The following is a 27,481-nucleotide window of genomic DNA, read 5'->3' on the forward strand; positions in this document are numbered from 1 at the left end:
GGTACTAGTGTTTCTGGAAAAGTACACACACACACACACACACACACACACACACACACCCATCCTAAAAAGGACCATGGGTCCTTTACAACTGTGTGTTATTGTCTCCTTCTGATGCTTGGGTGTTCTTCCTGATCCACATGTCAATCCTTAGCTTCCCTGCCACTACCATTGTATTCCAGCACAATGTTCTGAGGTGCCTTGTACAACAGCAGCAGGTCTCAGTACACACAGCTGAGAACAGCCGCCCCCACAATCCTCTCCTCTCATTGGCTACATGGACCAATTATTAGTACAATGGGCCAATTCTCATCCTGTGGAGCTGGCTCTTTGGGGAAAATCTGTAGGCTGGGGAACTGGCCTAGATTTAAAATGGAACTGCATTAAGTGGACAATTAGCATTGGCTGATTTTTATTGGGTGACCTTGGAGGGGTAGATTCTAGAAAGAACATATCAAAGACATGAATCCCTGCCACCTATGAATCCCTTTCTGGAGACATACATACAGGAGGCCAAGAGTTATCCAGGAAAAATGAGAAAAATAAGGATTCTCTATATGTCAGAAGCTGAGCTGCCTTTGCTACTAGGTCACAAAGGAATCCTTACAGGATCCTAAGATTTAGAATTGAAAGAGACATCAAGATCATCTACAGATAAGGAAATGTAGGCCCCGGAGAAGCTTGGTGATTTTACCAAGGTCATACAGAACTTGGGACACTGAGGGAAGCTGTGATTCCTGACTGCAAAGAATAATGTTGTACCTTACACATCTCCCTTTAAATCCTGGCCACCCACTCTCATACGGTGCTGCCACTGTGGACTTCAAAGAAAGGTGAAGTAAGTCTAGCATCTGCAAAGCAATTAAAAGACTGCTTGGTCCCACTGTGTCCTTGAGTGACTCCTCTTTAATGGCACCTGGACCCCAGCTTTGGATCTGAACCTGATTCTAACTCTTCCTCATTATAGCTTTGACACTCTGGACAATGAATTGGATTCCTAATCCAATCCTGACCTCCCTGCCTGGTTTTCATGAATTTCCCCAACCTGCATTCTCCTCACATATCTGCCCTTGCTTAACATCATTTCTTCCACTATTTTTATGAGTTGCTTCCTGTTATGCCTTCTAACTTAGCAGAAATGGAATTGAACCCAAACTCCATTTCTAGTTCTGGCATCCTCTGCTCTAACAATGGATTCTCCTGTTTCATTCATGGCTATTCACCTGCCCTTGAATCTGGGCCATCCTCCTGTGATGGCTTAAAGTAGGGTCCTCAAACTTTTTAAATAGGGGGCCAGTTCACTGTCCCTCAGACTGTTGGAGGGCCGGACTATAGTAAAAACAAAAACTTTGTTTTGTGGGTCTTTAAATAAAGAAACTTCATAGCCCTGGGTGAGGGGGATAAACTACCTCAGCTGCTACATCTGGCCTGCGGGTCCTCAAACCCCTGGTTAAAGCATTAATCAACCTAGATCACTTAAAGAATTATGGAGTTTTAAGATTCAAAGCTGGAAAGAACATTAGAAATCACTTAGTCCAACCCTCTCATTTACAGAAGAAGGGACTTGTAAATAACAAATGCAGGATTCAAATCCAGGTCCTCTATCTCCAAACCCAGTGCCCTCTCCATTGCTGTAGTAAAGAACTTCATTGGCAGTTAGCCAGCTTGGGGCCATTGTGACTTTCTTCAATTGGTTGAGTAGCCTTGAGAATCTATTTCATAATCACCAGAAAAAAAAGGAGCTGATGTTGTGGATTTGGCACAAATAAAACTATCATCCAGTTTCTGTTTTTTCAGCCAGAAAGACCCTCACACAGTTCCTGATTGTCCAATGGGTGAATTAACTAGACATTTACTTCTTTTTGTCTATTTACATCTACCCCAATAACACCTCTTTTGGAAGACAAGCAGGAAGAAACAAGATAAATGAAGAATATACAAACCTAGCCCATGTGCTTACTTTTTGTTGATGGATCAAATCTTAAGTCAGCTCAAGAAATAGTCGTTGGGTACTAACTATATGTCTGTGCTCAGTACAATAAGACCTATAGAAAGCACACAATCTCTGCCCCTGAAGAGTTTATAGTCTCATTTTGGACGGAATCTCAGAGAAGTTGTAATCTAAAATGAACAGAAATCACCTCTACAGCATTCCCAATAAGCAGACACCAAGTCTTTGCTTGAAGATCTCCAATGGTAGAAAACTCATTACCTTCCAAGATGGCATGTTTTACTTGTGAACAACTATGCTTTTTAGGAAATTTTCCTTCTGTTGAACTGAAGTCCACCTCCTCAATATTCTCACCATTGGTCTGAGTTTTGTACCCTCCAGAGCCAAGCATAATACATCTGATAACTCCGTTACATGACAACCCTTCAGATATTTCAAGACAGCTATATCTGTATCTCTTGTTTCCCACCCACTTTTCTCTTCTCCAGATGTGAACATTCCATTTTTTTCAATATCTACTTATGTGACAAAGTGTCAAGTCTTCACCATCCTCATGATTTTTCTCTGGACTTCTTCCATTTTGTCAACATCCTTCTTAAAATGAGCCATTGGAGACCTCAAGACAAAACTCTGGACTGGTTCTAGAAATCCAAGTGCAGCATTATTCTCCCTTCTTTATTCTGAATCATTCTGGTGCTGAGTGCAATCTAAGAGTACCATTGTTTTTTTGGTGACCATATTATCCTGCTGATTCTTTTCTATTCTTAATCCTCTAGAATGCTCCAGACCTTATGATGGAGGCAGCAAACTAAGTCAAAGATAGCATACAAAGAGTTAAAAAAGAACAGGGGAGGGGGTAAGAGCCTCATCACTATAGCAACCAACACAAGAGTTCTGAAAGACTGGGTTTATGTTTCTTTTCACCTGTCAGTCTTCTCCATACTATACCTCTCTTCCCCCAGCAGAAGACAAGTTGTGACATTTTCCCACCCACTAACAAGCTGCTTGGTCTGGGGGAAGGGAGAGCTAGGACTATGGGCTTAGATAGCTCTCCTAGTCTAGGGATGACTGAATAAAGGGGGTCCCAGAAAAAAAAGCTTAGAATCACCACTACCACCACCACCACCTATATCCCATGACATGACCAAAGGCCTTTTAAAAAAAACATAGAATCAGTTTCAAAGCTTAGCTGGAACTTAGGTATATGGGATGTGCAACACATGCATATGCCCCCAACATATGTGCATGATAGAGTAAGGCAGGAAAAGAGAGACAGAAATGTAAGCTACAACTCTGGGGGGAAGGGAGAAAAGTGATTTTTAGTGCTTCTGTTCCATCAGAGGATACACAAAATCACAGCTAGAAGAGGCAGTGAGGGGGTTCACATCTCTCACTGAGGTAGGAGGCAGCAGAGACCACATCTAGCACCATGGAGAAGACAGACACATTCAGACTAGACAGATTAAAGTGGCTAACACCTGTCACTTATTGGAAGGCTAAATTGCAAATGTCTCATCCATGCTCCTAATATGCAAAGGTCAAGATTCCATACATGAATTAGACACATAGGCAACAACCTCATTTCCACCTAAAAGTAAAGAGCCAAAGAAAGGAGAATTATAAATCCTTGGGGAATAGCTCACCTAATCCCCATATAGTCGTGTTTTCTATACGATGGTGGCCAGAAGATGGTGTGTTTGTTCTTTTTCTATACCAAACATCTTCCTACAAGAGATGTGTAGTCAGCCTCCAGGAGTGGAACAATGCCAATTCAGTTGTCCTGATACAGATGACAGTAATCTGCTGGATTTTTCCCCATCATATAGACATACCTATACATTCACTGACAATTGCAGGAGGAAATAGCCTTATTGCCTTTTCCGGATGTATAAAATAAGACCTTTATTGTATTCTGCAGAGTTGCTGGTAACCATACTTTCATTTATGAATATGCAGGATATGACTACTCTGACTCTTCCAGTTATGGGGAGCGTGTCCTCCTCATCTCCACCTGGCCTAGGGACTGTCCCTGCCTCACTCAAGCAGGCTAATAAGGGACGAGAATTGAGCTGTGTATAGCAACCTTCCACAGGTGCAGTGGAGAAGATGACAGAAAAATGGAAGAGAAAAAGCCTCCAATGTTTAAGAGATTCCAATTTAGCAGGACATGACATCTACTGTCCAGAATGCAAACACAATTCCCCTCTCTGCCACAGTTGGAAAGGATGGAATCACCAAGAACAATTTCAAAGGGAGGGACATCAACTTGGTACAAAATTTTCTTCTGAGAATAAATCCCATCAGCATGAAGAGCAACCCTGGATGTCATGCATCTAATACACCTGTTATCTACCATCCTCCAGACATCTCAGAACCTGGTTGTGGGCATAGAAAGTCAAGGATTCATTCTTTAAAAAAACTTTCCAAAAGTCTGTACCCACAATCCTTCTACTCATTCCCAATGCTATTACTCCAGTACTAGAGAAAGACCACATGAAGACAGGACAACTTTGAATGACAAAATAAATGAAACAGTCCAACTTCTGCTCTCGCTATTTTAATCTCAGCCAGATTCAGCATAATTGTGGAGTTGGCAAAAGTTGTCTTTGGTACTCTTTTCCAGGTGCCTCTCCTGCTCCTGGCATTTATTCCCTGCTTTGGTGCCCACTTTGTATCCTTCCCCCACAAGCCCTTGCTCCTTTGCAGTTTGCTTTCAGCTAATCCCCAATAAGGTGTTAGCTGATAAGAGTTTCAGATATTCAATGGATCCCAAGAATTGGAAACTTCATTTTGCCTATTTCCCAGTATAATCCATGAATCTGCTCTACAAAATGTTTAATGTATTCATCCAAACTCATCCAACCTGCTTGAACAGATTACCACCATTGGTCAGAATGTTGAAAGAGCCAAAACTTTCAGATCTAAAGGAATTAATTTCTAATGGTAGAATATCAGGTATAAATAAACACAATGAGGGATATAGCTAATAAAATTATAGATTAAGAACCAAAAGAAACCTCAGAGGTTACCTGTTCCAACATCTTCATTTTACAGATAAGGAAAACTGAGTCCTGAAAAAAATAACTGACTTATTTAAGGTTATATTGGCAGAATGGCAGAATCATATAGAACTCAGGTCATCTGATTCCTACTCCCTCATACTTTCCACTGCAGTTGTGTCTTTGAAGTACACAATAAAGTTGGCAGACCAAGATTCATTTTGACATATTTTCTTTGTCCAGTAAGGAAAACACCATTATATTAGAACAGAAGAAATGCCACCTTTTGATTAATCATCAATATGGTTTTTTAAAGTCATACCTGACTTGTCAAGAATAATGCAGCTCCATCTAATTTAGCAATTACAAGAAAATTAGTCAGGAATATACACTTGGTACCAAAGTAGGCTGTGGATTTAAATCTTCCCACTTGACTAGGAAAATGTAAATTCTGGGGAGCCATTTTTGGCTGTTAGCAGTCATAATACTGAAGCCTGCTGAACTCAGGACAACGCACCCATCTAACAAAGGAATAAATCACTAGCTGACTAAATTCATCACTTCTAATAGGAACCTAACTTGTAGGTGGCAGGGGTAATACAAAGAGAAGTAAGGTTCATGACTGAATCCATTATATATAATATAACCCACCTGATTTGGATTTAGTTTTTTTTTTTTTTAAAGCTCAACCAACCAAGAAACCCACTACCTACACACTAACAAATCTAGGGATGTGTTTATGCAAGTGATGTGTGCATTTTGCTTGGCTTCTCAGAGACAAATTATGTCTAAGGTCATCCCTGAGGAAATGTTATAATCAGGGCCATTTTGTTGTTTTTGTTATTAAACTAATCCCAATAGGCTAATCTTACATTGGGGGGGAGTGAACTTTTTTGTCAAAATTTGAATTGTCACTCTACTAGACTAGACTTTTTTCATTGATTTGCCCTGTCTTGTCCTGATTTCTATTTTTGAATGATTTTTTTTAACTCAACCAATGAGGCCTGGCCCTGTGCTGAGAGGAATCTCAAGCCATTCATTCCTCTGCAGCACCTCCCCTATTTCACAAGGACACCTTTAAGCACTACAGTGCAGGAGTGATCCCAAACATAAGGGAACAACCAACCATACCTGCTGAATTTTCACCCAATGCTGTGTCTCAGTGACAAGAGACTGGGCTGAGCAATATTTGGCCCCTGGAACTGCAGACTGATTCCTAAAGACTGTCTTTAGTCCCTTACAATACAGATCTCAAAATCCCATTGCTTGGGTCTGCCCCACCTCTTTAGCTTTTCAACCAGCATATTAAATACAAAAATGACTCTAATTAAACCTAATTAATTGGATTTAATAGAGCAATTTCTCTATTTCAATGATATTTTGCTATTTAAAGCCCTTTTTGAAAACCAAGCTACCAAAAGCTAAGTTAAAATGTATGCATACATCAGTTGATCTCTTTCATGAACAGCCCCTGTCTTAGGAAAAAAAAATGAGTTCAACAATATTTGAGGAAAGTTGATTCCAAGGACCAGTTCTCAGGCTAATACTGAAACAAATGTAGAGCTGGACCAATGTGTTGCTGAGCAACAGACAGTGCGGGGGATCCAATCTGGGAGGAAAGGGAACAGCATTCCCAAAGAAGAGTTGGGGGGAGGGACCAGCAATGGCTGAAGTCACTGAGTTGAGAAAAGGCATTTCCATCCAAAATTGAGTGTAGACATTTGGGGCCCAGGGACAAATCCAAACCTTGAACCTAACCAGGAGTTCCTCATATACGTATGCAGGAAACCATTAATGTTTCATCATTAAAAAAAAATGCTTTAGAGCCATAATATGTGTTAAAGGAGGGTGGGGGAAGGGAGAAGGGGTGAAGTGCCTGTGTGTGTATATCTATGACTATATATGTATATTACAAGATTTTTCAATAGTCCTTCAGTTCACATTTTTTCTTTCTCTCCCTGGTTCCTTATTCCTTTTTTCTCTTAGGATAAGACAAGTGCTCTGAGCCTCAGCAATGTGGCCGGGGTGTTCTACATCTTGATCGGAGGTCTCGGGCTAGCCATGCTGGTTGCCTTAATCGAGTTTTGCTACAAGTCTCGTAGCGAATCCAAGCGGATGAAGGTGGCATTCTTTTTACAAGCCTAGTGTAAACCTTTCTCTAGTCCCCAGGTTCCCAGGGGAGTCTTCAGGAGTGGAAATCTCTTTTATTAGAAAGATGATGGGAACATAATAAAGAAATAAAATTGGGGAAGAGAATAAGCATTTATCAAGCTCCTACTATTTGCCAGGCACCATGCTAAGCACCTTACAGATAATATCTCATTTGTTTTCATTAATAGTACATGAAAGTGATAATAGCTTATTTCTATAGTGCTTGCTATAAGTAGGAGTGTTCTGGTTCATCAACTGGCTTGGGGGTGGAGGGATTGTAAGCCTAAATCAATTTTTATTTTAATCTTTACTGTTAGCATTTCCTCTATTACATTCTAAAGTCTAGACAATCAACCAAACCACAAATCAAGCCCAAACTGGCACTATTTGCCAATTCCCATGGCATAAATGCTCTCACAATTCAAGTTGAGCTGATTCCAGCATACCACAGGTGATAAGGTTTAAGGAGACAAGTTGCTTTCTTCATAACAGCTTTGAGTCACCCTTGTTCTTCTCCCATTTACTTGATGAAGAAACTATAGCTCAGGGAAATTGTTAGAATTCTAGGTCAAAAGACTCCAAGTTTAGGGATTTTATAGCTATGTCAAGATAGAAAAAGGCCACAACTGGAAAAGATAGAATGTCATCTCCCCAATCACTAAGTACCACATCAATCCAAATAATAGGCAAGATAGCATAGTGGCAGTCATCTGTGAAATCTAACTTTTAGTACTTCATGTAATTCCTTAAGTCCATCTGTTATGGAAATGGTGCTAGGCTTAAAGGAAGAGGATCTGGAAACAAACCAGCTTGTTTAGTTAATAAGTATTATGGTATAGATCTCAGAAAAATCATTTAACCTCTCTTGAACTATATACTCATCTATTAAAAGGAGTGGGGAGGAATAGACTACATGCTTTTAGAAGTTCTAAGAAACATTTGATTCTATGGCATGAGGAGTTGTCTATGTGAATTGTTGGAAGGATTTTCCAGAGTAGGAGGATCACAGATCCAAGTAGTTTTTTTGTTGGGGTTTTTTTACATAAGAAGAACCCTAAGATAATATCTTTTTTAAAAAGGAAGTATGTAAGTGTATCTATATCTACATATCTATAAATGTACACATATGAGTATGTATGTATTCATACATATGATATTTTCCAGTTGTGTCCAACTCATCTATAAATATATAAAATGATGTTTTCTAGCTGTGTCCAACCCTTTATGACCATGTTTGGGATTTTCTTGGCAAAGATATTGTAGTCTTTTGCCATTTTCTTCTTCAACTCATTTTATAGATGAAGTAATGAAAGCAAACAAGATTAATTGACTTGCCCAAGGTCACATAGCTGGTAAGTAATTGAGGTCAGATTTAAACTTAGCTCCAGACCCAGTGCTCTTAGCACTATGCCAACTAGCTGCATATGGATGTGTGTGTACATACACACACACAATATTGGTTTAGATATATAGATATAATATTAGATATTATAGATATTTCAATTCTGGCATATGCACAAAGTTCAGTTGTATAGCTAGTTTATTATCATAAAATAAATTTTAGAGGTACACTCTCTTTGCAAGGACAGATTATTCTGACCATTATGGTAACTATACACTAAAAATAACACTGATTATAGGCTGGAGTTCTGGGAATTTCACTGAAACCAAATGAAAATCTTTTATTAGCATAGTCAGCAAAATATAGAGAAGTGAATTAACTATGCAATTAATCACCATCATCATCACTATCCCCACCCTAGGGTTTAGAGTTGGAAGGGAAATAGAAGTCTTCTAGTTCAATCCCCTCCATGTAGAGATGGAGGCACTGAGGTTCAATTTGTTAAATAATTATCTCCACAACAAAATGACAGCTAACATCCATAGATCTGAATCTTGCAAAGTGCTTTGTCCCAGAGGCAGTAAGTAGGAGAATAAAGATTTTAATACTTGTTCTCTAAACTCTAAATCGCCACTCCTTCACAAGTTCAAGTCAAATCCGGTCAAAGAAGCCACTGCTTCCATTGTCCCTCCACTACTACCATTACCCACTGACTATCCAATAAGGTCTAGACCCTTTAAGTCTTTACCCAATACTACATAGCTAGTGCGTGGTAGACATCACACTAGAATAGGGTCTTTAATTTGCATAGGACTTTAGAAAAAAGCAAAGCCTTGAAGGCAGCTAGGTGGCACAGTGGATGGACTACTGGACCTGGAATTAAGGAAATCTTGAATTCAAATCCTACTAACTGTGTAACCCTGAGCAAGTCCACTTTATCTCTGTAATAGTAACATCTCCCCTCTCTGTCCAAGGTTATGAAGTTCCAATGAGATAATATCTGTAAAGTGCTTTAGAAATGCTAAATCTTATAATTCAATTCAGAAAATATTTGCTAAGGGCCATTATATTCGTGGCATGGTGCCAGGCACTAGAGATACAAAGAGATACAAAGTCCACATGAAGTAGATATTGTCTTCAATGTTTATATTTCCTGGAAGGATACAACTTACAGGACTGGATCTTTAATTTCATTAGGATAGGGAACTTCCTCTATCAATCCAAAAAGGCTACTTCTCTACAATTCACAGTCTAAGAAAATTTCCTAGAACACCAGTGTATATCAAGGCTGTGACTGGAACCCAGGACTTCCCAACTCTAAGGCCAGCTCTCTATCCACTAAACTTCACTGTCTCTCAAAAAATCATGTACATAAATAAATAAAGATAATTTGAGAAGGGAGAAGTGATTAAAAAGTGATTGCAGGGGAGAGTACAAAAAGACTTCAAAAAGGGGATGAGTGAGATGCTCCTCACAACAAAGTTCTGGATTCTAAGAGAGAGAGACTATAAAAGCAGTCCATTCTAAGCACAAAAGACAAATATAGCTCATACAAGTGGGAAATGGAAGGTTGAGTTTGAGGATACCTAATAGGCTAGATTGTCTAACTGATAAAAGGGATAATATGGAATAAATCTGGAAAGGTGAGAGCCAGTTTGTAGAGGGCTTTAAATGCTATGCTAAGATTTCATTTCAGAAGATTGACTCATTTGGGTCTCATAATAATGCTCTGAAGTTATCAAGGTGTGAGGGATTATTATCTATCAACTGAAAGTCCTATTGGGGGAAATGGCTTACCTAAGAACATACACTTCTAGTTAAGTGATGAAATTGGAATGAGATCCAAGGTCTTTCTATAAGAGTGTATTCCCCAGACTAAAATAGAGCACTTTGCAAAGTTTAAGATTTAGAATGTAGAAATTGGAAGAAATCTTAGAGGTTTTCTGGTCTAATGTCCTTATTTTTGCCTGAAGTCAAGCAATAAATTAATGACAGAACTGGAACTCAAATTGAGATCTCATAACTTTCAAAATCTTGTAATTTTTCTAAAACACCAAACTAATTATCTAGTCTTTCTCATCCCAAAATTCTTATGGTTTAAGAGTTTTTTCTTTGAAGTAATTGTAGCACTTATCTCAGATATTTCTACCTGAAAGGAACCTTAGAGATCAATTAGACCTTCCCTCTAATTTTACAGATGAGGAAACTGAGGTTTAAAGAGATCAAATGACTGGCCAAGGTAATCACAAAGATAATCAAGGGCAATCAGGCTTTAACTACAACTACCTAAAAGAAGGTATTTTCACTGTCTTCATTAATTAATATGACTGTTAATGTTCCCTTTTTCAGAACTGATAAACTGACCCCATTTAGCCAAGCTTTTGAAGTTTTGAAGTTGGTCATTCTTATTATTCTGAGCCTCGGCATCTCTAAAGGCAATTAATCTCTCTGAGAAGTAGGAGGCCTTACCTCACATAGTGGCCTGAAGGGACTATGAGGGACTTGTACTGATAGCTTTGCACTTGAGTCTTTCTTTGCCTTCTTATCTCAAAGCTATTCTTAAAGTATTGCTGGTAAAGCATTTTACCTCAAATTCCTATGTGATTCCTATCACAATCCCTTCAGTTCAGAAATGGTCCCCCTATGTGATCAATGGCAGCTCCTCTTTTTTCCTGCCCCTTTCTCATTTCACAAGGACATCAATCTGGTTTCAGCTACTGCTGCCTTTTCTCAGAACAGTAAAGTGATCAAATATAATCTCCATTAGAGTCATATAATAATCAGATTTAAAGAAATCTTTGGATGGTATAGTAGCAAAACCATCATGTGTAATTTCAGGGAACCTGGGTTCAATTGTGGGCCCCACCACTTACTAGCTTTAATAGCATGGCTCCCACAGCCATCTCCTAAACACACCAAATGTCTCCTTCCCTTCTATCCTGAGAAACAGCATGGGACAGTGAAAAGAACCAGATGATAGCGATTCAGAAACTCAGATCAAATCCTTCCTACACCACTTAGAACTTGTGTAACATTGCACAAGATACTTATTTTCTTTAGCCCTCACTTATAAAATGAGAGGGTTGGACAATATGACTAAAAAGTTTCTTTCAACTCTAAATCTGTATTTCTATAGATGAAATTAGAATATTTGGTTGGTTATTGTCATTCACTCTTGAAGACCAAAATGATGTCATTATGTTAGAGTCAAGTGTCTAACTATGGCTGATCAGACCACATAAGCTCAGAATGCTCTACCATAGGTTAGACACAAATAGCCCATATTAACTTTTGGGATAAATTCTTTAACCTTATGCTAACATGATGTGCTTTAATGTTTGCAAAGCACTATACATATTTCTCCACAGACCACACAACCCTGTTGTAATAGGTGCTATTATTTTACCTCCATTTTAGAGATAAGGAAATTGAGTATCCACAAAGATTAAGTGATCTGTTCAAGGTCACACAGTAAATCTGAAGCAATATTCAAATTTAAAAGCTAAAATTCAACACATATTTGTTGAGCACTTAACTATGTTTTAGAAAGTAGAATACAGCAAGAACAGATATAACTTAGAGTTGGGACAACTTCAATCAACCAATAAACATTGTTACAGATAAATGTGTGCCAAGCTTTGTGCTAAGCACTGAGGCTACAAAAGGCAAAAGACAGTCCCTTTCTCAAGAAACTTATAATCTAATGGAGGAAACAACATGTGAAAGATATATGTAAAATAAGCTATATACAGGGATAAGGAAATATTTTAAAGAAGGAGAGTTAAAAGAGGTTAAGGAATTAAGAAGGGTTGCGGAAGGTTTCCTGTATAAAGTGGGATTTTAGTTGATATTTAAAGATTGCTGGGGGGAAGAGGTAGTCAGTGATCAAAATGGAGGAGGGAGAGCATTCCATGTATGAGGGCTAGCCAGAGAAAATGCTAGGAGTCAAGAGAAGGGAGTCTCTTTTTTGAGGAAGAGCTAGGAAGCCAATATCATTGGAGAGAAGAATATGTTTTAAGAAAGAAGAAGAAGACTGGTAAGGAGGAGAGGGCTAAGTGCTGGGAATGCCAGACAGCTTTTTTTATTTACTTCTAAAAACAATAGGAACTGAGTAGGGGGTAACATGATCATACCTGCTTTTTAGGAAAATCACTTTAGTTGTCACTAGCCCCAGAGTACTTGCTAAGAAAATGAGGGGATTGGACTAAACAACTTTTTAGATTCCCTTCTAGCCTGGAAATAATTGACTTTGGGGTGAGATTTTAGATTGTTCAGTCTTTGGGACCCCATTCCTATTTAGGGAAGGAGTGGCCAGAAAGGAATATAGAGCTGTCATTAGAGTGGAAAGACATCCAGTGTCTTTGTCATTTAACACTCAGCTCCCAAAGGAAATGGACCCCTCACCTCCCCCAAACTCCCAATCCTTCCCAGGAGAGTTGCGGCCTTTCATAATTAAGCATAGCAGTGTTAATAGGCTATGTATTTAAGTCATAGCTATTGCAATCTGGCATACTTGCTCCCGGGAAGTTAATGAGCAACCAAAGAGGTGGGAGCCCCCTGAGGAAGATCATTAGCCAAAGGTGGTCACATAGTTCCTTCACAAAGGCTCCCTGATGAGGTCATTAATGAGGTTGTACTCTATCATTAGACCACTCTTGTCACAAGAACTTCCAGGCTGCCTTAAAGCTTAACTGACCTTTCTCTAAAAAAAGAGCTGGCAGGGGGTTGGAATAAAGTCTCCAATGGAGTCACACTGTGATCAGATGTGAGGGGAGAGGTCTTGGAATTGAAGAAGTAGCCAAGAGCATCAGACATGCAGTCAGAAGGCACGGATGCCAGGCCAGACTCCACCACTTATCAACTGTGACATCTTGGGCAAGTCATTTAGTTTTCTTCATTTGTAAAATACTTTACATCTGTAAAATGAAAACGAGTTATGAATAGTAACTTGTCAGTGGGTGGAATTTTAAACTCCCATGTGTTGTTTCTGCGTATCAGTTCCCCAGGACTACAGAACATACCAGCAGACTGTCATTTATCGTAGGCCTTCCCCACATTCTGCTGGCAGAGAATCTGGGTTTAAATTCTGGTTCTTATTTACCATCTCTGTAACCTTAGATAAAACATTAATCAGAGCATCAGTTTCTTATATGTACAAAGATATAATTGGACTAAATAAATCAGGAAGCCCTTCCAGCTCTAAAATCATGCTGTAAAGTTCCCTTCTTCCCCCTCTACTCTTCAAAGCCCTATATCCCCTGCAAATAATTTCACTTGTAGCATAGTAGGATACAAGGGAAATGACACTGAACTGAAATTGCAGAGAATGAGACTCAAGATCAGATTGTGCCACTGTGTAGTGAACTCCTTGCTTTACTTACCTTATGGAGTCACTGGGAGAATCAAATGATGTAATGTAACAAACACCAACAAATCTAATTGTGGGCTGCTCTTATGTATGCTTAACAAATGAGGCAAATCAGTTAACCTCTCTGAGCCTCAGTTTCCCCATTTGCCACATCAACATAACAATGCCTTGCTTACAAAAGTAATAAGTTATATCTATATCTATAAAGTGTTATTGAAATGGATTCCAGTATATGAGTTTTGAGGTTTGGTAGGACATTTTCATTCCATATATGTGATTTAATCAGCAGATGAAACTCTGTGTGAGGGAAAGGATAGAGATTATTTAACCACTAGGAAAACCCATAATATAGATGAAGACCAGTGTGCATGAATTGACCCTGGATGACTATATCCTGCTCAGTTTTGGTGACTTTCCACAAAGGATGTGGAAACTCCCTTTAGTGACTTGGTTCAATAGCTCTTCTCTACCTTATAATCTTAATGAGCTATCTGGAATAATGAGAAATTATGTAACTTATCTGTGTTATCAACACTAATATATATCAGATTCAGTTCTTGGATTGGTCTTTTTTGCCTCCACAGGCATCCCCCTTGTTCTATATAGTGTTAACCTATTTTTCAATATGAGGTGTAAGAAAAACTTATCCTATAGCAGATGGAGATGATCTGTCATAAGTAAAAATGATGAGATTAAGAGCAAAAGGATCTCAGTTCGAGTCCTAGTTCTCCCACTTTATTGACTATAACCTTAAATGAGCCATTTCAAAATGAAGAGAATAGCACATAGCACATAGATATTTTGGGGAGAAAAACATTTATTTAACCTCTAACTTCAAGGGGGAGGAAATATCTTTTTTTTTCTTCATCCATAGGAAGATTAGAATATTTGTTACACTATGTAGACTTTTGGTTACTGTCAAATAAAAATTTTATGATACAAATTGCTGCTAATCACTGAAGTTCAATTCCACAAGCCTTTCCTCAAGTTCCAACAAGAAGCAAAGCTTCATATGAGCCTCTGGAGATCTCAAAAGAATTATGAGACAACAACAATTAAAAAAAGAGCTTGCCATCTAATGGAGATGGTAGTGGAAGATATATACAACTTGAAAAATAGTAAAGAAAGGGTTAATTTCAGAGGGAAATGTCCAGGGAAAGTGCCATCAGAAAATTAAGGAAAGAGGAATCATTTTCACCAAAATAATCAGGGAAAACTTCCTGGAGATAGAGACAAAGAGATTTGCATTCAAATCCTCGCTCTGCCATCTCATAGCTGTCTGGTTTAGCTTCTCTAAGTTCCAACTTCATTTGTAGAATAGGGATAATAATACTTTCTTTCCCCACCTCTCAGGATTTCTCTGAAGAGATCACTTGATAGACATTTAAACACTATATAAGTGAGAACTATTACTATTATGAAGGAGGTGGTGATGTTGGAATTAGACCTTGAAAGGTGGTAGGGACTTAAGAAAGGAAGAGAAAGGAGGCCCTTCCAGGCATGAGGTTGGACAATTGGTTAATTGTTGTCCTTCATTCTCAAAGAGGACCAAAATGGCACCATTATGTTGGACTCAAAATACAGTGTGTCCAACTGTGATTGATCAGACTAACGAGTTTGGAAGATTCCATTTCAGGCACATATAGTCCATAAGAATAGCTGAAGTAAATATGAAAGCATGAAGTTAGCATAAGTAAAGGGTAAGACAAGAACAGGAATGGGCTATTTCAGCTATTCAGCTAGAACATGGAACAGTATGAAATAAACCTGAAATATATGTCAGAGCTAAATGCCAGACTCAAAACTTTATGCTTTAGACAAAATCAATGCAGATTTTTTTAAAGGATGACATAATTAGAACAGTATGTTCAATCATAATAGTTTTAGACAACATCAAAAAGCTAGGCACAAAAGATAAGATAAATGACTATCAGGCACTATTATTTAAAAAAAGGCTACAACAAAGAGAGAAGAGAGCCAAAAATATAGTTATGTCAGTGATAATGAAAATGGCAGGGCAGCGCTAGCAAGGTAGATGATGTAAGTGTAAATTTATGAGGGAAAATGACTGACTGAATATGAGATCATGGACTTAGAGTTTGAATGGGACCTTAAATGATATCTAGTCCAATTCCCTCATTTTACAGATGAGAAAACTGAGACTAAGCAAGTTTAAATAACTTGTTCAATGACACACAAGTAGTAAATAGGAGTAGGATTTGAAGTTGGTCCTCTGTCTTTTCTCTATATCACAGTTTCTCTCTAATGCCAAGCCTGAAGTGTCCATGAAACTTATAATTGGGATTATCTATTGGACACTTAGAAATGTGGGACTAGGAGATTATGGATTTTCCTTCTCTGTAGATCCCTTTTAAAAATTATAAGCATGCATCTTTTGGCAATGATTTGGATGAAACTTTGCCTGAGGGAAAGGATAGACATTATTTAACCACTAGGAAAATCCATACTATGAAGACCAGTGTTCATGAATTGACCCAGGATGACTATATCCTGCTCAGTTTTGGTGACACATCTACTAACACCTAATGCAGTTGTACCCTTAGCCTTTAGACCTAGATATCAGGTGCTGCTAACTTGCCTGGGATATCCCGGGGAATGGAATTTTGAGAATAGAAGGCTGGCGTCATTAGTATGGGTCTGGTAGATCATTTTTCATTAGAGAAAGGATTTGGCTGAACTAAAACTCAGAGAATAGCATGTCGAAGCAAAACCCATCTGGAGCCGTGGGGTGTTCCCTGCCCTCAAAAAAAGTTTCTATTTGTTTTTCAAAATCTTTTTTCAGTAGCTGCTAATTCCTTGAGTTTCCATTTTCATATTTCGAGGGTTGTAACATCTCAGTTATATTTATAAAGCCTTTGATTTAACTTCTCACATTCCCTCCCAACAGAGGGTGGGATTTAAATAAACCAGGCCAGGGAGAGTTGTTGGGGGGAGGCAGAGCTTACTCATGTGGGTGTGGCGTTATATGGGACGAGCATGGCTGAATCATGGGTGTGCCAAAAAAGAAAACCTTCTTGTCAGCATGATTGGTAGTATGAGGATGCCCCCAGCCTACAGATACTTCTTAGTATCTGTGGTACCGTAACTGGGGAGGGACAGAAGGAATTAAAAATAGTCCTCCTGGCAGAATCATGGCCTTTCTTTCAAAAGGGATCCTAGATTCACTTAATGTTTATTAAGGACATAAGAATAGCCCACACTAGTGCCTCACAAGTGTCGCATCGTTTGATCTTCCCAGTGACTCCATAAGACAAGTAGGGCAAGGACTATGCTACCTATTTTACAGACAAAGAAGTTGAGGGACAATAGGAATGGCTCATCTAAGGTTACACAGCTAACTAGTGGAAATAAAGACTTGTCTACTAGAAAAGCAATATGGCATAATGGATAGAGAGTTGACCACAAAGTATGAAAGATATGATCCATAATGAGTGTGTAACCATGCAAGTCACTTAAACTCTCAGTGCTTCAGGTTGCTCTCCAAAGTGATGAGTTCCAGAGAAAGTTCTGACCTGTTTTGAAAGAGGTAGTTTCTCTACTTAGCAGTTCTCTATACCAATGAAATCATTGATCCAGCCCCTGGATTAGGGAGAACCAGGCAGAAGGGGGAAATAGTGACAACAGGAGAGAAAGGTGGGGCCTTTTGAAAGCTAATATTGACAATCGAAATATATTGGTCATTGCCAAGGACATGGGGAAGAACCCCCGGTCCTCCTGAAAAGGGTTTCTGTTTGATTCCACAGCAATCCATCAATGAAGCCATACGGACAGCAACTCTGCCCCGGAACAGTGGGGCAGGAGGCAGTGGAGAGAACGGCCGTGTCGTCAGTCATGACTTCCCCAAATCCATGCAAGCAATTCCATGCATGAGCCACAGCTCGGGAATGCCCTTGGGAGCCACAGGATTGTAACAGGAGATGATCGAGTCCCCAGGGGAGCAGGGCTGGTCTCCCTAAGCCCCCTCCCAAACCCTTCAGTGCCAAAAAAAATATTGAAAAGCAACCATCACCAGTCACCATGACCATAGCAGGACAATTCGACGGTCTTTCCTGAGGAACTAAGAATCCCGTTTCCTTTCTTTTTCCCCTTCCTTTTTTGCTTCTGTTATCATTGCTCTCTGAAGGATCCCAGTTATAGGAGGTGAATAACTGCATTACATTGCAATAAGCAAAAAAGTAACTGGATTTAACAGACTCACAAACTCTGAAAATGGAATCACTAATGAGGAGATTGCACCACTTTGTTTTAACTTGATCATTAATGTGTCTGAGTGTGTGCAATATTATTTTTTCCCTTACTAATCTCCATGGTTTGCAGGTTCAGTTTGCCCTTCTCCTCAATCCCACCCTCCTTGTTTCAGGCTTGATTGGAATCCATAGGACCAAGCCAGAGTTTCCAGCAAGTCAAAGGAAACGTCCAAGTTAACACCATGAGGGAGGATTCAAAGTTGCCCTTCATTCATTTCATGGCCCATAGGCCATCCGTTGCTTTAGCTGTGGCCCAGGGCTGGGTACAGAATTGTATGTAGTTGGGGAGAGTGGTCAGAATTCTCCCCAAGAAGAAGGGCAGAAGGCACTAAGGCACTGACTTAGTCTGGAAATGATACAAGAAAAATAGAAGAAAAAAAAAAGGTAGGCAAGTAGCACTGTGAGATGAAGGATTATTCCAGAAGGTTCCCCTTTGGGAAGCACAGGGAACAATGACTTGGAATTTTTAAGAGCCAGTCAGGCAGACTTATGTGGAAAGTTAGGTTCTGTGCAGGGCCTGGCTCGGCCCTGAAAACTGTGCATGTCTGAGTTCAAAGAACTTCTGGCAAATGAAGGGAGAAGAATCTACCAGGTGAAGCTGAGAATTGAGAGTGGCAAATTAACAAGGTAGGAAGTTTAGCAAAAAGTCTTCTCTACCTTACCTGAGGTTAACTGGGGTCTCCAAAACTGGGAGAACAGTTTCTCCTTCCCTGTACCTCTAACAGGACAGGGAAGCTATGGACAGGGAATTGCAGAAGCTCATAGGCAAAAGAAAATTAGAGAAGTGTTGTGGCTAAGAGAGCCTGCAGCACTGGAGACCATGAATCCTTACTGTTCTAGAACAAGGCACAGAGGGAGCATCCCATCCAAGTGTCTCAAGCCTAGCACAAGGGACTAAGTATGAACCTTGGGTTTTAGAACCTGAGTAACTTATTTTTACTTAGATCTAAAAACAAAACAAAAAAATTATTTGAGCAAGTAGATGGCCTGCCAAGCCAAGTCTTTTTTTTTCCAGTTTTAGAAGGTGTGATACCTGAGGCTGAATCATTTTTAAGCAAATTGGGGAAGAGGGATTAAGAAGCTGATTTGTTCTGGGGATAACCCCAGTCCCCCAACATCCTGGGCTTACTAGTCAATCGGGAACTTTGCGTTTGGGTTAAGTGAACAAATCTTACCCCTATGCTCTAAGCAAGTGTCAAGGCCCAGTTTCATTTTCTTAAGGAAATAGTTGAGCCTTTGGGACTATCAATGGGTTGGAGAGAAGGTTTAGGTCTAAGAATAGATTCCAGGCAGACATATGAGTTCTGTGGGATGGAGGGTGGAGGGTCTCTTATATGAAGCTTCTCCTAGGGCCACTCAACCATTGTACTGGTGTAACTGGCTTCCAGCAACCCTACAGCGTTCTTGTTAATGCATGACTCGGTGCCGTAATGTGTCACAACTTTTAATGACAACCCCCTCTCTGACCTGTTCTGTATCATCTGCTGACCTGGTATCCACAAATGATGTCTTCTCCACTAAGGGTTATCATTGGCAGTTGGCAAGCTTAAAGACACCGGGTGCCTACTTGATGGCACAGCATGCTGGTCCACTTGTCTTTGGAGTCTCTCAGTGGATGCCCCCTCCATTTTCAGGTTTCTTCCATATCCCCTCAAGGGACCATTGCCAGCTGTGAAGAATGCCTTCTTGAGGTCAAATGCAAGCATTGTTTTTCTATACAGCACGTCTGGTGTGGGCATGGCACATACAAGGATCCAAGACGGACTTCCAATATTCACTGCCGGGAGATTTTCCCTCCAGATTTTTCCCAGCGCACTGCCCCCACCAACACCACAGGGACCAATTAGGACAGGAAATGGGGATGTGCCATTTCCGTGGAGTTGGAAATAACCACTTTTTCCCCACTTCCCTATCACTGCTCTTCAAAGACATTTTGCCTTTGGCCTGAGCATCCAACCACTTTCTCCACCCACTGAACCAGCCAGTGAGATGGTCAGACAGGGAGAGATCTCCTGGGCTAGGACCGAAGGCCTGGGATAACAGGATCTTGTGACTCAATCAAGAAAAAAAAAAAGGATGGGACAAAAAAAGCAAGAAAAATGTTAACTTGTAATATGTATTTTTATTACACTTTTCTTAAAAATAGAGAAATGGGAAAACTCTTAAAGGCATTGACATTTTTCTCAGCAGGAATCTCTATTTAACAGTTGTGACTCTCATTAAATTTTGCTCTTTGGTACCTGGAGCTTTTATTTAACATCTCTATTTGTTTTAACTCTCTTGGCAGATGTGCAAAAGGATTCTTGTGTGATCAAACACTGAAATACCTTCTCTTTTCTTGTTTTTCTTTTAAATGGTCAACTTTTGGGATCACTTTTTTTTCCTTTTCCTTTCCATCATTTGCATAAAATGGAAATATCACTGAGAATTAAATCACTGTGGATCCATGATCTATTTTTCACACTTGTCTATTCAGTTTTATCCATTCAGTGCCAAAATTGTTGCAAATGGAGACAATGTTACCCCTAAGGCAGTATGACTTGGTTGTAGCTGAATGAAATCTCCCTTGGTGACTGCCACTCCTGCCTTACAATTAGCAGTCAAATAAATGGTTTCAGGTTGAATTTCAGCTCCGTCCAGTATTTACCAAGGGAAATGGGGGATTGGGGATCGGGGGAACCATGAAAGTATTTCCTTTGTGAGATATGATCCAATACACTGATATCAAAGAATATTGACTATCAGGGTTAAAAGGGTAAAGTCTGAAGGAATCTTAGGGAACACCTTGTAATTAAGATTAGACATCTAGTCCAACCTTCTAACTTTACAAAAAAAAGAAACTGAGAACTCTTGTTCTTGCACAGAAACAGCATTAAGATCCCATGTCTCCTGGACCTCAGTCCTGGGTCCTTTATTCCATACTATGAAAAAGGCACTAGATGTTTCTGTTTTTGTTTTAATTTGGGAATCATAAAATGGTAGAGCGGGAAGAAGAAACCTATAAGAATATCCACTCCAGAGCCCTCATGTGAAAGGTGAGAACATTGAGGGTTATGGCCAGATAGAAGCAGGCAATCAAACTAAGATCTAGCTACTACTCCACCAATTCACATTTGAAGAGGCAGTATAGTGTAGTGATAGAACATTGTACTTGGAATAATGAGGATCTGAGTATAAGTTCCTTTTCACAAGCTCACTAATTGTGTGATCTTCAATATTTTCCTGGGCTTCAGTTTCCTTCTTTTCTAAAATGAAGGGATTGGACTCAGTGACCTATAAGATCCTTTCCAGATGTAAAATCGATGATCAAGCCCTTACCATATGTGCCAAGCACTTTTAAGTGCTGGGGATATAAAGACAAAAAATAAGAGTACTCAATAAATGTTTGTTGATTGACTTACTGATTCCCCTCTTTCTTTCCTTAAGTAAATTAGTGATTTGATTTATTTTATTGTCCATTTATTAAATATTAAGTACCTACTATGTACCTAGGCTTCCTTTGAGGTACTATGCAGGATACAAGAAGCATATTCTACTTGATCCGCATGGGACAGTCTAGCAACAATTCTATTTCCTCATTCATTGTATATGTGACCTATCTCAATTTTCCAATCCTGGTTGCAAATATTCCCAGCTTGAATCTTCATTCTCTACAGCCATCATTTTATTTTCTAGGCAGTGAAGCTGACAGTTTTGATATTTGCCATCAATCCTTCCTTATAGAGAGACAGAACCAGTGGTAGGATATTGGGATTCAGAGAAGCACCCAGGAAATGGTTCACACAGTAGCTGCTAAAAGAGTTCAGAGTAGGATGCATTGAATCACTGTGGGCTAGGATAGTCAAGGGAGGAGCTATCTGTGTGACCCAAGGCTAGTTACTTCACCAGTGAGCCTCAGTTTTCACATATATGAAGATTTTCACTCTCTACCTTAGAAGATTGTGAGAAAAGTATGGAGTAAATCTAAAAGCACTCTAGAAAGGTGAGTTGCTATCAAATGGTACAATATGTAATCTGTATTCTATTCAACTGAAGTAGAGAGTGAGTTAAAGTTTTAAAATAGGTAAATGATACAAATCAAAGTAATATTGTAAAATGATTAATCTGCAATGATATTTATGTGAAATGGGAAGTACTAGAGGAAGGAAAGAAATCATTTAGGAAGCCATTGAAATTAGGCCTAAACTTGGAAGGTAGGCATTTGGAATGGGAAGTTATAGATATTCCAAAGAGACAACTTATTGGAATTTGACAACTAATCAGATGGAAAGAGGGAGGCAGGGAGATGGAGTACAGGATGATACTCAGGATAATGCTGGTAATAGAATGAGGAACAGCTTGAAGTAGGGAATGGGAGGGATGATGAGTTCCTCTTGGGAAATATTGTGCTTAAAGGTCCAGAAGAATAAACAAGTGGACATGTCAAGCATTCAGTTAGAAACATGGGCCTTATCCTAGGAAGGAGATCAGAAAGGGTTTTGAGAGACAGGACAAACTGAAAATTTGGCTAAAGAAAAAAACATCCAACCCCAAGAGCAGTTGAGGGTAGACTGGGAGTGGGAGGTGAGGGACACATGGTAACAGCCGAGTGTGGGCAGACCTGGGCACTGACAGTTCTGTTTAATCCATGCAGTACCCAGATGGCACCAGGGAAGCCCATGATGCCACCTGTGCTCTCCCACACCTCCCCACTCCTCCATCTTACCCCCGTCAGACAAGCGGGAGAGGTGAGATTGAATTGCTAACCCTATTGATCCTGCCCACTTCAGGCCATCATCACTCCAATATTATAAATGGTAGCCAACTAGGAGATTTTCATCCATAGATACCAAAATAAACCTCGGTCCCGCTCAGATGACTTGGAGTCCTACATTTAGTCAAGTATAATTCTTTTACCACATTCCAGGATAATAGATTTAGAATCAGAAGGAACCTTAGAGGTCTAGTCCATCTAATTCAACACACTCTTTTTTACATTTGAGAAATAGATTCCCATAAAGGATAAATAATTTGCCCAGAATCACATAGAAAGTAGGGTGCCAGAACTGGATTTAAAATCAGATTCTCTGGTTCCAAATCTCTTTTTTTTCACCACAGCATGCTGCCTCTTAGCAAGTGTCAACACTTTTTTTGTTTGTTTAGTTTTGTTTTGTTTTTGTTTTTTAAGATAAAACCATTTCACTGAAATAATGTTCTCCAGGTCTTTATTATTCTACATATTTCACTGTAATTGTAAAAAAATTATTTAGGATGAAACTGTGAGATTAAAAGGGAACTTAGAGATTACCTAGTCTAATGCTCTAATTGTGAAGATACTGAGTTCTATCCTGTCCTATGACCTGCCTACCTCTCATACCAACACCCCCACCCAAACATGCACATCTTCATTTCTCCTAAATATTCCCAATTCTTTTAAATGATTCTTTACACATCCTGGCCACTTCACCCTCCTCTGGATAGAGCCAAAATAGGAGGGAGACTAAAAAATAAAAATTATATATATATATATAGTGTACATATATGTGTGGATACACACACACACACACACACACACACATAATCTTATAACTTAAGAGATCATTTAGCCCAATTCAAGTTGAGTCAGTCAGCAAGCTTTTTAAAGCACCTACTCTATGTGCCAGGCACTGTGCCAGGCTGTAGATATCAAATGCAAAAAAATAAAGCAGAGGGAGGGGAGAGAAGGGGGAAATTTCTGTTCTCAAGGAGTTTGCATTCTAATGGGGAGATCACAAGTGTGTGTGTGTCCACACAAAGGAATTAATATAAGTAAATACAAAACAAATACAAAGTATTTTGGAAGAAAGAGCACTAACAATTGACAGTAAAGATTTTATGTAGAAGGCAGAGATGAGGAGTAGGTACATTCCAGGCAAGGGAATTACTAGTACATAGCCAGAGATAAGAAATAGGGTATCATATGAAAAACAGAGAGGTCAGTTTGGAAGGATCAAAAAAGTCAAGAATGGATAATTAGGCTGGAAAATTAAGTTAAAACATGGTGTGAGGGGCTTTAAAAGCCAAATAAAGGAGCTTCTGTTTTATCTTAGTGGCAACAGGAAGTCACTGCAGTGTGTTGGGTAGGGTTGAATGAGTGACATGGTCAAATCTGAATTTTAGTAGAAATATGAAGGACAGAAAGTGGGATAAGACTTGAATCAGGGAAATTAGGAGACCATGGTAATAATCTAGATGAGAAGTGTTGAGGCCCCAAATGGAAGTGGCCAGGCTGGACCAAGAATCCAGATCTTCTTGTCAATCTAAGGTTATTTTTACTCTTTCATAATGCCTCAATAATGGCACTAGAATCAAACCACATTGTGCTTTCTCTCCTACATATTCAGTTTCTTATGCTGTCTTGAACTAGTTACTTTAGGAACTATAAAGCTTGTAAGATGTTAGCTTTCCATTAGCAGAGGATGAGGTAAAAAATAAAACCTTGCTGGGTAGGAGAGTGATGTTATCAGACATCCTTCTCTGTGATGGCCTTTAGCCTCTTGACATCTCTTTTCAATATTTAGATATGATAAAAGGTGAGTTCCAGAAAAAGACTAGTTACAGATTCATAACATTTTAGTGTGTAAAGTAGAATCAAGAATTCTAGAGCCAGAATGGACACTATAGATCATTTAGTCTAATCCTATCATCTTCTCTTCCATTAATTTAATCTTTCTTTTTAATTATGAATTTAACATACATCTGCAAATATGAAAATTTCAATATACAAAGAATAAAAAGAGGATTGTATGCAAAACCATGAACCTCTGTTACATGCAGCTTGTTTTTTTTTAATGTATATTAAATTTAACATGATAATGACAACATTGCTGCTTGTGTTCCCTTCTGAACTTTTTTTTCTTCTTGTGAACTTTTTTGCATTTTAGTGATTCTCTTTTCTTTCTTTCTTTTTATATTCCTACTACCACTGACTTACCCACACCCAAAAAGAAGCCTTCCATTGTAACAAATAAGCATAAAAGCAAAACCATTCTATTTATTGGCCACACCTGCAAATATATGTCTCCATTTAGCACTTCTAGTCCATCACCTTTCTTCTAAGAGGTAGATGACAGACTTCATCAGCTGTCTCCTGAAGTCATCACTGCATTCATCAGAATTCTGTAGATTTTCAAAGATATTTTCCTTTTCCCTCCCTATCATCTTCCTAAATCAGAAGGCCCAAAAATAGGAAATAATTTTCCCAGTTCCATACACCACATAATTGCTAATTGCTATGTCCCATCTCAATTGATCCTCTCATTCTATAATTCTAACCTAAGAAGATGTTAGCACTCTTGTGTCCAGTAATTTAAAAACTGACCATTACAGGTGGTGTTTTAAAAAATCTTAGGTTCATATATGTAAAATAAGCCTTTAACCATCCCTTAGTGTCACTAAGACAAGATCAGAGCAAGGCCATTCTCAGTCTTCCATCCTATAGGTTGCTTTTGATGACTTCTCTTCCTTTCCCAATTCAATTCATTTCAACAAGTAGAGGCTGATATGAAAGAGAATAAAGACTTGGGCCTGAATCTCAGCTCTCCCACTGTATGAATTTGTGCAAGGTACCTTTCCAGAGCCTATTAGCCATTTAATAAAAAAAAATTACTGAGTAGGACTACAGATTATCGCTAAGGGATTTTCCCCTAAACTGAAATTGTTCATTTTAAGCTGTTAAAAGTTCGTTTTAACTTGACTTCACATCAGTATATACCTGTAATAACAATAGCTCACATTCTCCCAGATTTTACAATTTATGAAATACTTTCAATATTCCTTCAAAATAGATAAGACAAATACTATTACAACTCTTCTAAATTTGAGTAAACTGAGGCTGAGAGAGGCTGAGACTTATCAGAGTACTTTATTCCAAGAAGTCTGAAGCTGCCCTGACTGAAACCAAGGAAAGACTCCCTTACACCTGGTAGTGAGTGAATGCAGCTGTAGCAAGCAAATATTTGACAAATTCAGAGACTTGAATTTGAGTGGAGAAGGAGAAAAGTAGAGAAGTGAGAACTAGTGAAAATCAATTATCTCTTTTACCTTTAACCTCAATCAGTCATCCAAGCAGACTCTAATAACCAAGGAATTAGAATATAGATCTTAAGGCACTGGGCCCAGTACTCTTTATACCACCTTGATGATTTCAAAAGGCAGCTCTCTAGCAAAGTAGTGGCAAAGTCCTGAGCAGTCTAATAATTTCCCATCCTTTCATTGCAAGTTGCACCCATGTTGGTTTTTCTACTGTCAACAATCTAACTCTCAGATTTGGATGCGCTAAGAACATTGAATAAAAAAGGTCAGGAAGATAAGAGACTGATATTTTGGAAGGGTTGGTGCCAAATAAAAGGTTTGCTCTCTCTGTATGAAGGTGAATGATAATAATACATTTTATCTTTTTAAGTTCCTGACATACACTGGATTAATTTTCATAACTTTCCATCAAGCATCACCATCAGGACATATACTCGTGTTATACAACTTTTGATACAAAGCAAAGTGGTTTGGGATAGGAGATAAAGGACACTAGTTTATGGGCTGGAGGATGACTTCTTCAGAAAAATCCAGATTGTCAAGACAAAAGCCATTCAAGTCTTAGAAGGAGCCCAATTCGGGGTCAAAAAACCTGGTCCTACTACTTTCTCTCTTGGAGATTGACACTTCTTTTCACTGTTAGCCTCAAGTCTCATCAAACCTATTTAGAAGATGAGGGTAATAAGCCCTTCAAAATGATTGGTGTAAGAACCAAAGGAAAATGAACTTTAAAAACCAAAGGGCAATATAATGAATTTGAGATAGGGATTTGAGTGCTCATACCAGCAACAACTTTTTCACTAGTGCCAGATGGAATGCTTTCACCTTTCTTGACAAAATCCTGCCTACTCTTAATGGCCCTTCTAACTTTCCTAAACAACCTAGCCCATGATGTCTTCCCTATTCTATGACAAGCCATCTAAACTCTCTGAATCTCAGTTTCACCATTTTGAGAAAAGTTAATGGGACTAAATCATCTCCAAATAACTGAGGCATTCTATTGACCTCTAAGTATCCTTGCAGCTCAATCATACAATTTTTTTAATATCACTACCATTTATTTGATATTTGGTAGTATAAAAGATTGCACAGGAAAACCCTGCCATCTGGAAAGAGCCCCCTGTGTTTAAAGAGAGGTGAGTGTTTGCTTTTGAAAAGGAGAAGGAAAAAGGGTACAGACTACTGCTGTGATTTCACCAATGGAGCAAAGACCTCGTGAGAGCTTCCTCTGTTTATATAGATGGGTACTTTGCCTGCAATTTATCATCTCATAGAGTTGCCTGCAGCCATGAGAGATTGTGACCTCTCCAGGTCACAGTATGTGCCCAAGGATGTGTTTTCAATATAAAA

General features: G+C 39.0%; 1 protein-coding gene across 3 annotated transcripts in view; it reads left to right on the forward strand.

Annotated features, from left to right (window-relative positions):
* The window catches only part of GRIA1 (glutamate ionotropic receptor AMPA type subunit 1), a 338,127-nt gene extending 313,208 nt beyond the window's left edge, over positions 1–24,919 (forward strand). For 2 of the 3 annotated variants that reach the window (XM_051978756.1, XM_051978755.1), the window contains exons 15-16: positions 6,937–7,071; positions 17,555–24,919. In XM_051978756.1, the coding sequence (XP_051834716.1) occupies positions 6,937–7,071; positions 17,555–17,743 (324 nt within the window). In that variant the 3' untranslated portion in view covers positions 17,744–24,919. Of the gene's footprint in view, positions 1–6,936; positions 7,072–17,554 lie in introns of those variants that run through there. The other variant, XR_007950778.1, reaches the window with a different exon arrangement.
* Positions 24,920–27,481: the final 2,562 nt, after the last annotated feature.

Source organism: Antechinus flavipes, chromosome 2, assembly GCF_016432865.1.
Source record: "Antechinus flavipes isolate AdamAnt ecotype Samford, QLD, Australia chromosome 2, AdamAnt_v2, whole genome shotgun sequence".
Lineage (NCBI taxonomy): Eukaryota > Metazoa > Chordata > Mammalia > Dasyuromorphia > Dasyuridae > Antechinus > Antechinus flavipes.